At 34.8% G+C, this 17,859-nt stretch overlaps 2 protein-coding genes across 2 annotated transcripts in view; one reads left to right on the forward strand and one right to left on the reverse strand.

The window, feature by feature from the left end:
* EFCAB7 (EF-hand calcium binding domain 7) overlaps positions 1-11,429 on the reverse strand; it is a gene marked incomplete at its 5' end in the record, with an annotated part of 48,354 nt that extends 36,925 nt beyond the window's left edge. The window contains 5 exons of the mRNA XM_082673780.1: positions 1,317-1,438; positions 1,855-2,050; positions 2,641-2,727; positions 3,368-3,579; positions 11,243-11,429. Coding sequence (XP_082529906.1) covers positions 1,317-1,438; positions 1,855-2,050; positions 2,641-2,727; positions 3,368-3,579; positions 11,243-11,429 — 804 coding nt within the window. The remainder of the gene's footprint in view (positions 1-1,316; positions 1,439-1,854; positions 2,051-2,640; positions 2,728-3,367; positions 3,580-11,242) is intronic.
* A 2,305-nt stretch (positions 11,430-13,734) lies between these two features.
* Positions 13,735-17,859, forward strand: part of ITGB3BP (integrin subunit beta 3 binding protein) — an 88,135-nt gene continuing 84,010 nt past the window's right edge. The window contains exon 1 of the mRNA XM_082653545.1: positions 13,735-13,856. Coding sequence (XP_082509671.1) covers positions 13,852-13,856 — 5 coding nt within the window. The 5' untranslated portion in view covers positions 13,735-13,851. The remainder of the gene's footprint in view (positions 13,857-17,859) is intronic.

Raw genomic sequence — 17,859 nt, forward strand, 5'->3', positions numbered from 1 at the left:
GGTTAGGACTTCACGTTTTCACTGCTGAGGGCCCGAGTTCAATCCCTGGTCGGGGAACTAAGATCCCACAAGCCACACTGCTTGGTGCGGCCTAAATAAATAAATAAATATTTGTTGAATAAATGAAATGCTATACTAACTTGGTATATTGTTAATAATGAAATGAAAATTTTTATTTTTTTAATTCAGGGCCCATTACACTAAGCAAAATAGCTCGCATATGTTACCTTTTTAATGAATATTTGTTGAGCTGAACTAAATTAAAGGAACTGTACTGGTATGTACCCAATTAATAAGAGCATGAAACAGAGAAAAAGTTTTATTATGGCTTTAATATAACCCATATTAATATTCATTTATATTTTATAAAATTATATTTATTTACACTTTTGAATCGGGTAAGCAACAATTATTTAAGTTGATTTTATTAGTTAGCATTTAATTTAGTTGCAAAATACAGAAAGTTTCCACTGGTGGAAAATAATATTGTTGGAACACTAAATATTGTGTGTGAACATGTTGGACATGCACACCAAATTGCTTAGGGTGTATAGATTCCTAAACAGTCTGAACAAAATTCCTTGGAGATAATGTTTTAAAATTTTAATATAGAACAAATGTCACTGTCTAGCAATTTAAAGATATAAGGGACTTCAGAGTTCAATATCAAATACAGAGTTGTTATTTGAAACAAAAATGTAGCTCTTGAGAAAAATCAGTTCAGTTTCGAACAGCAGTTATAGTATTTTTTTTTTCCCCTAGGTACATTTTTCCCCCTAGGTACACATTTTTAATGTATCCTAGCAGTTTCCAGTTGATGTTTTATATGTCTGTAGCTATTATTTTCTGTTGAAAGAAAACTAGTAAAGGTTGAGTCTAGAAAGGGAAAACAAAGGAAGATCAATATTAACACTCTACAAATATTGACTTAGCAAAGTGACTTTGTTGTCTTTCTCTCAAAGGAACTGATATTGAATGAATGATTTATTTATAAGAAACACCTATGAAAAGTATTTGTTAAACAAAACCAAAAAATTGCTTGGCAAAGTACATAATTGCATAATCTATTCATCAAGTTCAAAAACTGAAGAGTCATTTTTAAACTGAAGACCATTTAGTAATATTCTTATCCATCATTTTCACTTTAAATTTATTAAAACTGGCTTATAGGTAGAAATGCTACAATCCACAGAAAACCTCAAAGAATTACTTCATAAACTTTACTTGTTCTCTGTAAACACCAAAAAGTTATTAATAAACTTAATGTCAAATTTGTTTTCAGAAAAAGTCATACCTATTCATTTAAAATACTATACCTTTATTGAGTTTGGCTCAGTTAACTTTGAGTTTTGCTTACTACTAGCGCCCATGGTAATTGTGAAAGAAACAGATGTTCTGAACTCTCTAGTTGTTGTCAGTAAAGAACTCCTGGTGTCTCCTGTAACAAGTAATAGTTATTCAGTCTCACATTATGAAAAGCTGTCAATAAGAAGTCTGTTTCTGAACACAGTGTAGTATGAAAGGACTATGTATTAATTTCATTCTCTTTGTTCTTCCTATTGAAATAAACTCAAAAGTTTTATATTTATCAGACTTCAATGGCTGCTAATTTCTGATCTACTAATAAGATTCTTTATTTCAATCTGTCATCTTTTAGCCTGAAACTTTACTTTTAATAAAATATAATGAGCAAAGCCAAGTCAAGTTCCATAATAAAATTTTACTTCAATAGATTTTTATAGCTAAGTGAGTCTAGAAACAGTAGCTAACAAAAGTTTATCGCTGATAAGCTAAGATGGAAAGAAAAATTTATCTGAATATGATCCTTAATTCTTAAACAAGAAAAGTAAATACCTTTATTTGAGAATGATTCCTGATCAGTTTTTCTTATGATGTTGGGTGATGGTTTTGGTACTGGTGATGGGTCCCTTTCAGGGGACCCTTCCATGTGGCTTCCAAACTGTTGACGCCTCAGTTTACTGTCAACCTCCAATTTTTCTAGCGTAGTTTTGAGACATTGTTCATTGGTTGTCATATATAATTTACAAAACTATAGGAAACAAGTACTCCAGTGGGTAAAACATTCAATCATACATTTGGGAGGAGAAAGAAAATGCACATTAGTAGGCAAGGGATAGACTGATAGATGAAATATATTTCCTATTGAACTAGGTTACTCATTTTATTTTCTTGAATCAGATTGACCACCCTCAAGTGACCTAGTGAAATGCAGCCATGATTCAATAAGGAGGCCATACCCTGAGTGAAAATAAAATGTTACACAAAGAAAGGTGATTTATTATTATTTTTTACAAGACATGTGTAGACTTGCGTTTGTTCTAAATAATTTTTATGATTCTTCCACTCCAGAAGAGGCATATTCAAAGAGGAGTGTGTGTGTGTGTGTGTGTGTGTGTGTGTGTGTGTGTGTGTATGTGTGAGCACATGCATGTATTTTAACTTGGTTACATTATTTTTCAGGTAGTCATTCAGATTACAATTGTGGGACTGGAGAGATTAAATTTCAAGTACAATTAGTACTTAATATATAAATATATCATTGTCAATATTTAAAAGATGTGTGCGTTTAAAAATACTTCTATACAGTAAACAAATTTACATCAGTATGAGCTTATGTACCTTGATGTAGTCAAATTTGCCATCAGCATTTACGTCAGCCAAATTTATTATGGCATTTACCTCTTCTCGAGTCATCTTCTCACCTCTCTGGAAAAAAAAGATTTATTTTAAAGCAACATGTCTATCACTTTGTTATGCATGGGGAGAGTGGAAATTAATTTTAATCTTTTCTACAAGTAAATTTGAATATATGATTTCATTAAAAATCTCAGAATGAGTATTATGTCAAGCAAAAATGAACCTATTATATGAAATAAAATTTTACAATTTTCACAATTAAATTGTATAAAAGTGTGCTGAATTTCAGTTTACTAAATTTCAACAATATATATCATAGATTCAGTAATAACTACTATTAAATTCAGAGTAACAATACTTTCTCATGCTGTACCAAGAAACAGAATGGTTTCTGAATCTCATTTATACTTTAGTTCTCTTTTACTTATCCCATATGAACCTATCACTGATTTACAAAGAGTTCTGGCAGGAAAGAATTGCAAAGGAGCACAAGAGGATTACAACACAGGCTCGATTTTATACTTTATCTTTTATTTATAAAGCACCTTTCATCCAGAAGGATCCTTAAGTACTTTACAAACAACATATATGTGATTCATTTCACCTGCCAGTGAAATAGTTATTTCTGATGTGGACTTTGGTAGCCAAAGCTAGATTCCAAGTTGTTCTGCAAAACATGCATATTACAAAACTGTTTCACAGATCTTACCTTTGTTAGAAGTTTATAAAGATCAGTGTGTAAAATAGAGCCATCATCATTTACATCTAATTGCTTAAATGATTTTAGCAATTCTGCTTTTGAAGTAGGTTTTTCCTTTCTTAAAATTAAACAAAAATCATCAAAATTCAGTTTGGCAGTTTGAGGAGTCCAATACTTATTAATGGTCTTTTGGGATGGATTTCTTCCTGCATGCTGAAGAGCTGCCCAATAAAACAAGTATTATTTGTTACAGTAACATTTGGAATTGGTATTTAAGTGCATTTTTAAAAAAATCATTATGTATTACAATATTATACAAAAGTACACACATACCAATACATTACCTTTGATGTTGATAATCTAGTGCTATCAATGTATGCCTAACTTTCAAAAATGACAATATACATATATGTTACCAGCTAAAGATTCTCAAATATATTAAAATGCCAGAATTAAATAGATTTTTCCTATTCTGATAGTTGGTTCTCAACTTACATAGTTTAATTAACTGACAATATCTGAGTTACTTCATAAGAGTGCCTGGAGAAAAAAAAAGATCTAATAACAACCATTCACTTAATTGTTTTGAGGACATAGGAATAAAAAAAAGCATAAATTATTACTTTTTCTGGCTCAACAAATATCTTAATGAAATGAGTAAATCATTAGTTTGAGAATATCACTGACAACAAGTCATGATATTTAAAATGTTCATCACTGCCAGCTATTAGTTTCAAGAACATGAATCATGTCCCAAATGTCAAATACATGCACAAAATGTATCCTACTTGCAGTTACAGCCCTGCTAAAAATCAAGAATGTCAACAAACTTTGAGAGAACTCTATTATAGAGATGAAATGCTCAAATTACTTTTCATTTTTAACCAGAACATTTAAAAATAGTCCTATAACCAGTTATTTATAAGACATTCCTATTTTAAAAGCTATGCCCTTATAACTATGAGAAGCAAAGAATTACAATGTGAGAAAGGCTTTGTATATTTGCAGGTCATATCACACTAAAATATAATGGTTTTAAACAATTGTAGATATTCTGTACAGTTGAATAGGAGTAACTTGGTAATTTGCAAATAGACTAATCTCTTCATATTAAGGCTTTAATATCTTAACACTATCTAAAATGATCCAATAGTAAGTTTCCTAAGCACCACAGACAAAATTAACAGAATTTTAAAAGGTGTAACTGTCCTGAATTATACTACAAACTTCTATTATAAAACTTTATATTGGATATTTCCAACTATCTTAGGTGAGATTTCACAAGATCTATGCATTGTCAATCACCATTAAAAACTGATAATCTAGATATTCTACAATTTAATGTAATAAGGAATAATATATAAAAAACAATTTAACTAAAGAAATATCCTCAAGGAAATAGAAACCAGATCAAGGCAATAAAATGCAGACACTTGTGAGTCCATTATATTGAACATTCATTGTACACAAGAATAATATGAGGTGATTTTTTATTTTTAAAGATATAAGCTTCTTGGTTCCTAAGAAGTTTTATAATCTAAATAGTAAGTCCACACCTTAAGTGTAAAGTTGCTACTGGTGGTCAAGATTTATGGTTAATAACATATTAGAAGTTAACTGACTAAGATGAATGTTCCCATCTTCCACATTATGCCAGTGCATTGTACCTAGATAACATAAACTTTGGCAAAGAAACAGAAACAAGATCATCAACTAGAGGTGACTCTCAGAGTTACCAAAAGTTACAGCTATAGCAATTGCCATCTTCCATTCACCTAGAAAACCTTTGTGGAAATTTGTAACAGTGGAGATAACATGGCTTTTTAAATTTCCACATGTTTATTTTGGAAGTAGACAAAAGCCCTAATTACCATGTTGCCCAGGAATAAAAGATAAGTACTCTGCCTAGTGTATAAGTGGACAATTCCTTAATTCATCTATCAAGATAATCACAAAAAGGGCATATGTGTTTTAGGATTCCATGCCCAGTCAGCCTCCTCCCTTTAAAATCTGGGAATACAAGTAGGACCTAAATAAAGTTGTGATTTAAAGTCAAAAGTCCATGTGAAAAAAATGGTATTTTCTGTCCAGCTCTGGAAAAATAGATATGTAACTCTTTCCCACAAGTGGCAGCTCAAATGCTTGTTGCTATCTTCAATAACAAAATTTTTTAAACTATTTTTTAAATTACTGTTGTCTAAAAGAACAACTTTCTCAGAATAAAATTATTTTCCCCAAAACATGGTATTAACTAAACATTCCCATATCTAAGAAATCGGTACAATACTAACCAAACTTTAATCTTTAGTTTTAGAATTAGTTGGAGCCCATTATTAAGTCCAATAACAGTGAAAACACAATGTAACTGTAGATGTTTAAAGGTTTACACCAAAATACTGATCTTCTGCCAGGGTTTACTTTAAGCTTTGACATGAGTTTATAATACCTGTATTATTTGTAAGCTGGGAAAAAAAGGAATTCTAAAGTTCTCTTTGACTTTCCATTTCCAAATAAGCTAAAGTACTGCTTTATCCTATTTCAAAATGGAATGTCAAAGCACATGTATGTGCATAAGTGGCAGAAGGTTATAGACGAAAGGCATAAAAGTTTAAGAAAGAGAATCACTGGTTCACACAACCAGTTTTTTAAAATCTAGATTATCTGAAATCAATCATTACAATTTTACAAAGAATATTCCACCATAAAATCAAAAGTTGAAGAGATGAACACTGCATTATTGTCTTCCCAGATAATTCTATACGACTGATAACACCTTAGTAATACATACTCATTGATTTAAACTAAATGCCATAGTAGCAGAAAGCATGTTAAACTTTTACACTTAGTAGATTCATGATCTCAACCAATATCCAAAAGAATAGAGAGAAAAAACTAAAATTATAGTTTATAATAAAATATAAATTTTAATCTTTTCAATTTTTATATTTCCCAAAATGGGTTTCCTCAAATAGATATCTTATTGCATACAAATCCAAGACACTGTTGCAAGAATATGTCAGATTTTTTATTTCAGGAAACTGCTTCTAAAGTTGGCAAAAAAACTCAGTTTTTCTACTCATAAAGTTATTAGCCTTGATGAAACTGACATGAGTATAGTATTATCTGGTATTGTTGTTTCCCACTTTCTTAAGACTAAAGACCTCTAAGTCATTTGACACACCTAGTAAGGACCAAATTCACTGGTTTGGGGGATATTGGCACCAGAAGGTTTAAAATATAATGGAAAACACAACCATACAAAATCTAGGGGATGCAGAAAAAGCAGTTATTAGAGTAAAGTTCATAGCGATACAGGCCTTCCTCAAAAAAAAAGAAAAATCTCAAATAAACAACCTAAACTACCACTTAAAAGGATTAGAAAAAGAACAAACAAAACCTAAAGTCAGCAGAAGGAAGGAAGGAAGAAAGATCAGACAGGAAATAAATAAAACAGAGCTTAAAAAAAAAACAATAGAAAAAGTCGATCAAACTAAAAGCTGGTTTTTGAAAGGATAAACAAGACTGACAAAACTCTGGTCAGGCTCACCAAGAAGAGAGAACACAAATAAACAAAGTAAGATATGAAAAAGGAGACATAAGAACTGATGCCACAGAAAAACAAAAATACCACACGGGAATAGTATGAAAAATCATATGCCAACAAATTTGACAACCTAGAAGAAATGGACAAGTTTCTAGAAACATACAGCCCACCAAAATTAAATCAAGAAGAAATAGATAATTTGAACAGATGGATCACTAGAACTGAAATAGAATCTGTAATTTAAAAACTCCCTACCAACAAAAGTCCAGGACCAGATGGTTTCACAGGCAAATTCTACCAAACATACAAAGAAGAACTTATACTGATCCTTCTCAAACTCTTTCAAAATGTTGAAGAGGAGGGAACACTCCCAAGGTCATTCAATGAAGCCACCATCACCCTGATACCAAAACCAGACAAAGACACCATGAAATAAGAAAATTGCAGGCCAATACCTTGATGAATATAGATGCAAAAATTCTCAACTAAATATTAGCAAACCAAATCCAACAATGCATAAAAAAGATCATACACCACAACCAAGTGGGATTCATCCCAAGTTCACAAGGATGGCTCAACATATGCAAATCAATCAATTTTGTTTATGATACACCACATAAACAAAAGAAAACTCAAAAACCACATCATCATCTCAATAGATGCAAAAAAAGCACTTGACAAAATCCAACATCCATTCATGATAAAAACTCTTACCAAAGTGGGTATAGAGGGAACATATCTCAAAATAGTAAAAGCTATATATGACAAACCCACAGCCAATATAATACTCAATGGTGAAAAATTAAAAGGCTTTCTGCTAAAATCTGGAACAAGACAAGGATGCCCACTCTCACCATTTCTCTCAACATAGTATTGGGAGTCCTAGCCACAGCAATCAGACAAGAAAAAGAAACAAAAGGTATCCAAGTTGGAAGGGAAGAGGTAAAATTGTCATTATACGCAGATGATATGACACTATAGATAGAACATCCTAAAGACTCCACACAAAAACTACTAGAACTGATAAACAAATTCAGCAAGATAGCAGGCTACAAGTTTAACATACAGAAACTGGTTGCATTTCTTTACACCAACAATGAAATATCAGAAAGGGAATGTAAAAAACAATACCTTTTAAAATCACAACTCAAAAAATAAAATATTAGGAATAAACCTCACCAAGGAGGTGAAATATTTATATGTGATAAGTATAAAGCATTAATGAAGGAAATTGAAGATGATTCAAAGAAATGGAAGATATCCCATGCTCTCAGATTGCAAGAATTAATATTGTTAAAATGGCTATACTACCCAAAGCAATCTACAGATTTAATGTGATCCCTATCAAATTCCCATGATCTTTTCCACAGAACTAGAAAAAATAATCCTAAAATTCATATGGAACCATAAAAGACCCAGAATTGCCAAAGCAATGCTGAAGAAAACAAACAAAGCAGGAGACATAGCCATCCCAGACCTCAGACAGAATACAAAGCTACGGTAATCAAAACAGTGTGGTACTGGTACAGAAACAGACATATGGACCAATGGAACAGAATGGAGAGCCCAAAAATAAACCCACACACCTATGGTCAATGAATCTTTGGCAAAGGAGGCAAGAATACACAATAGGAAAAAGATAGTCTCTTCAGCAAGTGGTGTTGGGAAAGTTGGACAGCTGCATGTAAATCAATGAAGTTAACACACCCTCTCACCATACACAAAAATAAACTCAAAATGGCTTAAAGATTTAAACATAAGACATGACTCCATAAAACTCCTAGAAGAGAACACAGGCAAAACATTCTCTGACATAAATTGTACCAATGTTTCCTTAGGTCAGTTTCCCAAGGCAATAGAAATAAAAACAAAAATAAACAAATGGGACCTAATCAAATTTACAAGCTTTTGCACAGCAAAGGAAACCACAAACAAAATGAAAAGACAACTCACAGAATAGGAGAAAATATTTGCAAATGATGCGACTGACAAGGGCTTAATTTCCAAAATATACAAACAGCTCATACAACTCAACAACGAAAAAACAAACCACCCAGGCTTCCCTGGTGGCGCAGTGGTTGAGAGTCCGCCTGCCGATGCAGGGGACACAGGTTCATGACCCGGTCCAGGAAGATCCCACATGCCACTGATCGGCTGGGCCGTGAGCCATGGCCGCTGAGCCTGCGCGTCCAGAGCCTGTGCTCCGCAACGGGAGAGACCACAACAGTGAGAGGCCCACGTACCGCAAAACAAAACAAAACAAAACAAACCACCCAATTGAGAAATGGGAAGAAGACCTAAAGAGACATTTCTACAAAGAAGAAATACAAATGGCCAATAGGCACATGAAAAGATGCTTCACATCACTAATTATTAGAGAATTTCAAATCAAAACTACAATGAGGTACCACCTCAGGCTGGTCAGAATGGCCATCATTAAACAAATAATAAATGTTGGAGAGGGTGTGGAGAAAAGGGAACCCTCCTACACTGTTGGTGGCAGTGTAAAGTTTGTGCAGCCACTGTGGAAAACAGTATGGAGGTTCCTCAGAGAACTAAAAATAGGGCTTCCCTGGTGGTGCAGTGGTTAAGAATCAACCTGCCAATGCACAAAACATGGGTTCAAGCCCTGGTCCGGGAAGATCCCACATGCCACAGAGCAGCTAAGCCCGTGCGCCTAACTACTGGGCCTGTGCTCTAGAGCCTGCAAGCCACAACTACTGAGCCCACGTGCCACAACTACTGAAGCCTGCACACCTAGAGCCCATACTCCGCAACAAGAGAAGCCACTGCAATGAGATGCACGCACAGTGCAACAAAGAGTAGCTCCCACTCACTGCAACCAGACAAAGCCTGTGTGCAGCAACAAAGACCCAACGCAGACAAAAATAAATAAATAAAATAAATAAATTTATTTTAAAAAAAGAAAACTGGGCTTCCCTGGTGGTGCAGTGGTTGAGAGTCCGCCTGCCGATGCAGGGGACCCGGGTTCGTGCCCCGGTCTGGGAAGATCCCACATGCCGCGGAGCGGCTGGGCGAGTGAGCCATGGCCACTGAGCCTGTGCGTCTGGAGCCTGGGCTCTGCAACGGGAGAGGCCACAACAGTGAGAGGCCCACGTACAGCCAAAAAAAAAAAAAAAGAAAACTAAAAATAGAATTACCATGTGATCCAGTAATCCCACTTCTGGGCATATATCTAGACAAAAACTATAATTCAAAAAGATACATGCACGCCTATGTTCATAGCAGCACTATTCACAGCAGCCAAGATATGAAGCAACCTAAATGTCCATCGAAAGATGAATGGATAAAGAAGATGTGGTACATATAAACAATGGAATACTACTCAACCATAAAAAGAACAAAATAATGCCATTTGCAGTAACATGGATGCAACTAGAGATTATCATACTAAATGAGAAAGACAAATATCATATTATATCACTTATATATCATTATATGAATCTAAAATATGATACAAATGAACCTACTTATGAAACAGAAACAGAATCACAGACATAGAGAATAGACTGGTGCTTGCTAAGGGGGAGGAGGGTGGGAGAGGGTTGGATTGGGAGTTTGAGATTAGCAGTTGCAAACTGGTATATATAGAATAGATAGACAACAAGGTCCTACTGTATAGGGCAGGGAACTATATTCAACATCCTGTGATAAACCATAATGGAAAAGAATATGAAAAAGAATGTATATATATAACTGAGTCACTTAGCTGTACAGCAGTAATAAACACAACATTGTAATTCAACTCTACCTCAATAAAAAAATAAAATAAAAAAATATAATGGAAAGAAGCAAAAAAAGATCAACTCTCTCGAGCCCTCACCCCTAAAGAACAGGACAAAACCCAGAATTCTTAATTTTCTTTTAAAGTTTCACTTATTTTCTAATACTACTCTTTTATAATCATTCAACCATATATATATATATATTCCCTTTACATTTTCCCCAGTGTAGGTCAAATTCAGACTAGTAATTCAGTTGCCAGAAGTGTTTTAATTCTATCATTATAAATCTTAAAGTACCAACATAAGAATTTATGAATCTTAAAGTACCAAGATAAGAATTTTAAAAATAATTTTAAGCAAGTAATTGATGGAAGCTTTAAAAATACTATTCTAGTCTATCTGAACACTGAAAGTTTTATTTTGAACCTCTTAGACTATGTAGCTATATAAAATGGCACAATAGCATAAGGTAGTTCCACTGCTCAAGCTTAACTAAGAAATTGGAATGATTCAACAATGTAATTCTAATTGCAGTCTTTCTGATCTATTAACTTTCAACAAATAAGGCAAGCTACTTAAGTTAAAAAAAATTACCTAAGCAAAGTTGATCTTTAGAAATAATGTTATCTAAGCTGCTTTTGAAAACAGTTAAGTAGGCAGCTCTACAATTCATATAAAATATCTCCTCTTCAGTTAGTGGAAATTTCTTTGATCGAGGACTCTCTGAAAGCGTTGATTTCTGACTGGAGAAAGCTGCATCACTTCCTGGACTGATGGCCATTCTATTAGAAAATAATTTAAAATTTTATTTTAGTCAGTGTTAATCCTAAAATTCAAGTGTCACTTTACCTTTCAAACTGGGGCGAGGGGGAATCAAGACATCAAGGTTTTTATATGTGGAAAAAAGATGTACATTGTAATATGCATACAGTTATATTATCATATGTGAAGTTAGAATAAGCCTTTGGCAGTTGCTTTCTAAATATATATATAAGAGAGCCAAAAGAACAAAGCCAAAACAAAGGTGTAACATAAATACAAAAGATGAATCACAGGGCAAAGGAAAAGCATTCATCTATTTTCTCAAAATTAGAGGACAGTCAGTTGAGACTCTTCATAGGATTGTAATGAGGATTAAGTAAATTAACACATGTGAAGCATATAGAACAGTGCCTGGCACATAATAAGTGCTAAATAAACTGTAGATAGAGTGAATCGCCACCATAATGAGAATTTGACTATAATGTGATTGGCAGTTGGCATCCATCTCCACAGCAGCGTCAACCAGGTCATTTCACTAACATCTCAGTAATTCAGCCCCACATTTTAAATGACTGAATTTAAAAAATCCAGTCATTTATAGCATTATCCTGAGGTTTTACTGTGTTCCATTACTACCAATAATAATGTTAATAATAATAATTTGGGGGGTTTATATAGCACCTCTGCTCATAAGAGCTTAAAAAACTGTCATACATCTTGATTTATACCTACTACAGTGGTCAGATATTTTTTGCCCATTTTACAGATAAGGAAATTGAGAGACAGAGAGTCATCCAGCTACTAGTAAGTAGCAAAAGGCAGCAAATTTCGATAACAGTTTCTTCGTTTTTTAATGTGAATGAAGGCTTCTTGTACAACAGTTACTATGAGGCCCTAAATTGTGCTGGAGGTCTAACAGCTTCCAACATTATTTTACCCAGCTCTGATTTCCAAAAATACATTCCAACCTAATAAACTGAATATTTCAAGTTTAACAATAAGACGACACAGGTAGGGTCCCCTTCAGGACTCATTGGATTCTTACTCAGGAGGCCTAAATCATTTGCACCTTCTTGAATTATATAGGTCTTTTACACTTGGGAAAGAAAGATAATAATCGCTTATCATGGATGAAGTACCCTATTTATAATACACAGACCGCCTGCCTGACACTTTCATCTTACACCACGTTTAGAAGGACCCCGAAGGGATGTGGTGTCACAGTCTGGTTACTGCAAATTGGTATCGCTATAATTAAGCATCACAGTTTTAAACACATATGCATGCACACATCTCCTCACAAATGTGAAAGAAAACTGTTCCAATAAGGAAGGGAGAATGAACGTTCGTTTTGCAGCCAGCAACTTAAAAATGTAAATATTTTTTTAAGAGTGTCCTCAAATGCTCTTTCCAAATAAGGTGACTCCCTCACGTGGAAATCCCATGGCTGAAATGTTCCAGAATGCTATTTTTTCCCTCTCTGTAACGAGAGACTAAACTGAAGCTTAAATATATAATTAAATATATAATTGCGCCCCTCAGGCTTGGAAACCTCCTGCATCTAAAACTCCAGCCCAAGACCAAGACAAGGGCCTAGAGAGTACATTGCAGCGAACCGCTCCATAAATAAGCAGTCGCACAATAGCAAGAAAAATAAACTGTTTACAAGCACCTAAGGCTTCTAAAGGGCCAAGGGAAAACAGCCATCCAGTCACCGTCCCTACATAGTAAAATACCTTCACAGCTGATCTCCGGCAACATCTATTTTTTTTGTATTCCTCTGGGAATAAAACTGCATTTATATTTACATTTTTAAGTACAGACATGGAGCAAGTGTACGTATGACAGAGAGATAAAAGATGCAGGTGGCGAAAGGGAAGCCGAACAGTGACGAACGGAGCGGGCGAAGAGACAGACAGCGAGCTGCTTGCTACCTAACTGCAGATCACAAACGAGGAAGCGCAGCCAATTCTCCTCACGGATTCTGCAACCCTCTCACAGCGGCCGGAAGGTCCTTGGCCTTCTTTTAATTACCATGGCAACTGCACCTCTCCGCTACCGGAAACAAGATACGGAGTACCTACCCAAATGGTCCGGCTAGAAACCTAGGGAGAGTTACTCCAGAGCTAACGGAGATGGCTCTGCCTCTCATCTATCGGGGGCCTTCTGGTCAGAGTCGTGAGAGAGTGTCCTGCGTTGCCCTGGCAGGGACAGAGAGCGGTCCTAGGCGTAGACTCTCCTCCCCCCTTCCCGGCATACACTGGGATCCCTTGTAGCTGGGGGAGTGTTTCCGGCGGGCCGCGTGGAGTGTGGCACAGCGTCGAGTGACCGTTCGCCCGCGCTTTTCAGGCTTCAGTGTTTCTCTCCGAAGGTTCTCTGTTTTCGTAAGAGGTTGCTCAGTGGTTTTATCCAGCGACACGGGTGCGTCCCTGAATTTCGAAATGCCGTAAGTATCTCCTCCCCGGGTGTTGCTGTGTTTGGGCCCCTCTGTGAGCAAGAAGAATAGATATTATGTAGCCCAATAACCTTTTCTCTTTTCCTACTTTTTGTACTTTTTCTTTATCTTTTCCTCCGACAGTTCCTAGTGCTTGGTTCCCTCAACCTACGTCTGCTTCCCTTCCAGCCTTACTTATCCGGTAGTATTTCTCCACTTTAATTCTGATTCCACAAGGCTTCTGACAGATTTTATAGGCTGTGAGTTATATTTAGTGATGTATTGCTTGAAATAATTTCAAATATGGTTAACATACCGAGAATAGGACAGGGTAGACTGCATCACGCCGTATAATTTGATAAAGCCATTTAATGCCTAGATTAGTGTCGTGAGCTCATATAAACTTGTGGCAGTACTCATGGACCGGGTCCCAAGAGACCTGAACTCCAGCTCTCAAATGAGGAAGCATAGCCAATTCTGTAAAGAGCTATCCAACGTTGAGCTAATCGCTTAATTACCTCCGGGCTTCAGTTTTCTTGCTTATCACTGCCAAAAAGAGACTTTTTTTTTTTTAAGCTCTGTAAAGAACTTTTTCTTTGGGGTGGGGGTGGGGATAATATATAACACATGAAATTCTCTGGCTGCCTCTTGTCCCCAGGCTGATTTAGGTACCCTCTCTTGCGTGCTTCTAGAGTAACTTATTTCTCCGTTACATTCAGGTTTGAGCAAATGCAAAGTAACACAGGGTGGGAGGAGGGACATCTGTATCAAATAGGAACTGACATGAAAGTGGAAAGATTTGCAGAAATAATAACGTACATTTGTTGAATGTTTAATTATGATTTGGGTACTGTGTTTAGCAATTTCCCTATATTTTCTCATTGAATCCTGAAAAGGACCTTGGGAGGTAGGCGCTGCTGTTATCTCTACTTTCCAGATTAGGGAACTCAGCACCTAATAACGTGTCCTACACATAGGTATCAATAAATATATGTTTCACTTATACCCTTAAAAGGTATGGATTATTAAAGAGGTTTTCCTTTCCCCAAAATGAAGCTAAAAGACTTGCCTCACTACTCTTGCACTAGAAAAATAACCCAGTTAGCACTTATACAAAGCTGTGAGGAAAGTGTAACAAAGTCCCTGCCAAATAGGAATACAATGGAAACTCATGTGTGTTTGCTTAACAAGTAGTGATACTTTCTAAACTATGCTCCTGTTCTGCTGTAGATAGTAGGGAACCCAAAAAAAACTGTTAAATGGGGACCTTTTGGACAACTGTTTTCTTAACATATTAACAGACACATGTTATATTAGGAGTGTCTGCAGTAATTTTGGCAATAAATACATAACTTTAAAGTTGAGATTGACATCTTAAATATATAGCAACTTCACTGAGTTTATTTTGGCAAAGTGATATAAGACCAAATTAATGGTTAAATAATGCAAAAGTATTTTAGTAGAGGATCTCCACAATTGTTAGTAAACTTTTATTTTTCAATGTGGTTAAACTGCAGGGTCACAAATGGTGGTGCAAAAAGTCATCTTGGCAAGTTACATGTGAAAGTCGTATGGTTTTTAAGTGATGTTGAGATGTTGACTTTTTGGTACTTGGTATTTTGGGTATTGGATTGTGTGATATATCTCTTTTCTAATTTCTTTAAACCTTGACAGGAAAAAAATATAATGAGTAACTGTGAAAATATACATGGCCTAAATTAATCTAAAATGAATAATAAACAACAAATGTCCAATACCAATAGAGTGGATGGATGAATCTTAAAAATATACTGGGTGAAAGAACCAATTTGTAGAAAACTACATATAACATATTATCTTTATAAAGCTTAAGAACAAGCAAAAGAAACTTTAATTTGGGATTCTGTATGTATATGATAAGATTTTTAAGGGCAGAAAAACAGGGAAATGATAAATACAAAATTTTGTTTAATGGTTGCCTTCTCGGGAAAGCAGACGTAATAGAGAAGGAGCATACAGGTGTACCCATCCATATTGGTAATGATCTAGTTCTTAAATTGTGTGGTGAGTTTATGGGTGTTTATTTTCTTATTATGCTTCATAACTTGATCATTATACATGTATTCTTTAGTATGCATCAAATACTACCTAAAATGTTTTTAAAGGATTTAGAGATTACTTATCTTGAATTAAATTCTCAATAAGTATAGTTTTCTCTGCCTTCTCTTTGGTTCTATAAGGCAGATGCTATCTTGGAACTGGGAAAACAAATGAATTGGATAAATGCTCTTCCTGGTTTCATTAGGCTAATCATCATCCCTTTCAAATTTGCTCCTCCTCTGTGTACATTATAAAATTAGTGGCATCATCATTTCTCTATCTAGGTTGAAACCTTAATTAAAAATTTTTTTAATTTATTTTTTGCATTTGAAGACTTTGAAATGAGACAAACCAGGGTTTGAATCTTGGTTCTGCTACTTTACCAGCTGTGTGACCCTTAGATTGTTACTCAGTGAGTTCGTGGATTAGTATAGTTACTCATTAAATAGTAATTGAATTATAAATTTGCTGCTTGTAAGAGATTTCATCTTTATAGACAAATTTCACACCATGTTTATATTTGCATAATACTAAAGTCAAACATACTTTTGTGATAGCTGTTTCTGTAAATAATCAAATCCCCTTCTAGTGCTTTTCCCCCCCTTATATATTTTCCTTTATAAAGATTCCTAGTATCGCTTGATCTTTCTAATTAGTGTGAATTATCATGCTAATTCAGCCAAGGACATTCCATCTATTCCTGTAAGAGTTAATTTTATTCTGTTCCAAGCTATAGACTGAGTTAAGGTTATAAAGTTGGAATAGCTTTAGTGTTGGAGGAAACGGTTAACAGTATTCCTGTGGGGTCCATTCTGATGATGTATTCATAAAAATCTGGGAGTTTTCTGAGAGAACTTTAAAATACGTTTTATTTTCCTTGATAAAGGAAAATGAATATAACAATATTCTGGGTCTGATAAGCTATTTTATTGCACCTATTTGGGTTTGTAGTCATGCTGATGATAGCACCAAGTACAATGATTTTTATTGTTGTGGGGGGTGAAGTGATGTGTCAGGTTAAGTAAAAGTTAACCATTTAATAAACACCCTTTGAATCATAGTAGATATTCAAAGTTCTATTAATTCATTTACTTTAAAAGTATAAGTACATTTTAAAAGAAGATTGAAGTTGTTAGTACTTGCTATAAGTATGAAAAACATGAATTTTAAATACAATTCTTTCCTGCTTGTAAAAGTCAGCCAAAAAAGTAAAGACAGAAATGAGGAAGCTATAATACAGCCTTGTAATAGTGACATGAAGGGCTCCCCGCATATGGCAGACAAGAATCTCTCAGACTCTATCAGTCAAAAGCAACTTGAGCCTGCATAAATCATATTTTTTATTGCATCCTTGGACTTGGAGGAAGTTAAATCTCAAGAGGTGAAACAAAAATAGCCAAAACCAGATCCATAATCAGTAAGCACAGATGAAAGGCAGATTACCCTGAATATAAATACTGATATCCATGTTGTGCTTGATAGACTAAGCCTTGGGCTATAGGCAAGGTAAGGAAGTTAAACTTGAGACTACATTTAAGCTGGGAAGGGAGCTGAAATGATCTCTAGTTGGTATGGATCCCTTGGCTAGTAGTGAAATTAAATGTACATCTTTGGAGGAAGCATCCTCTGTTTAGGCCCCTACTTTTTCACAGGCTAAGATCAACCGAATATCCAAAATCTAGATAAACAAGCATAAAAGGAAACAAACTACCATGAGTGAAAGTTAGAACACATAGTAATCAATGGATTTAGATCCCAAAGACTTTACAAAATGGAATTATCTGAGATACAATATGAAATAATTGAACAGAATACTTAAATAAAAAGTTGAATCACAAAAATTAGCAAGTAATGAGACTACCCAAAATGACCAGGCAAATTTTAAACTAGGATGATTAAAATGTTTAGAAACAAAAAATATATAATTGTTGAAATA

The sequence above is a fragment of the Grampus griseus genome (genome assembly GCF_964374135.1).
Source record: "Grampus griseus genome assembly, chromosome: 1".
NCBI lineage: Eukaryota > Metazoa > Chordata > Mammalia > Artiodactyla > Delphinidae > Grampus > Grampus griseus.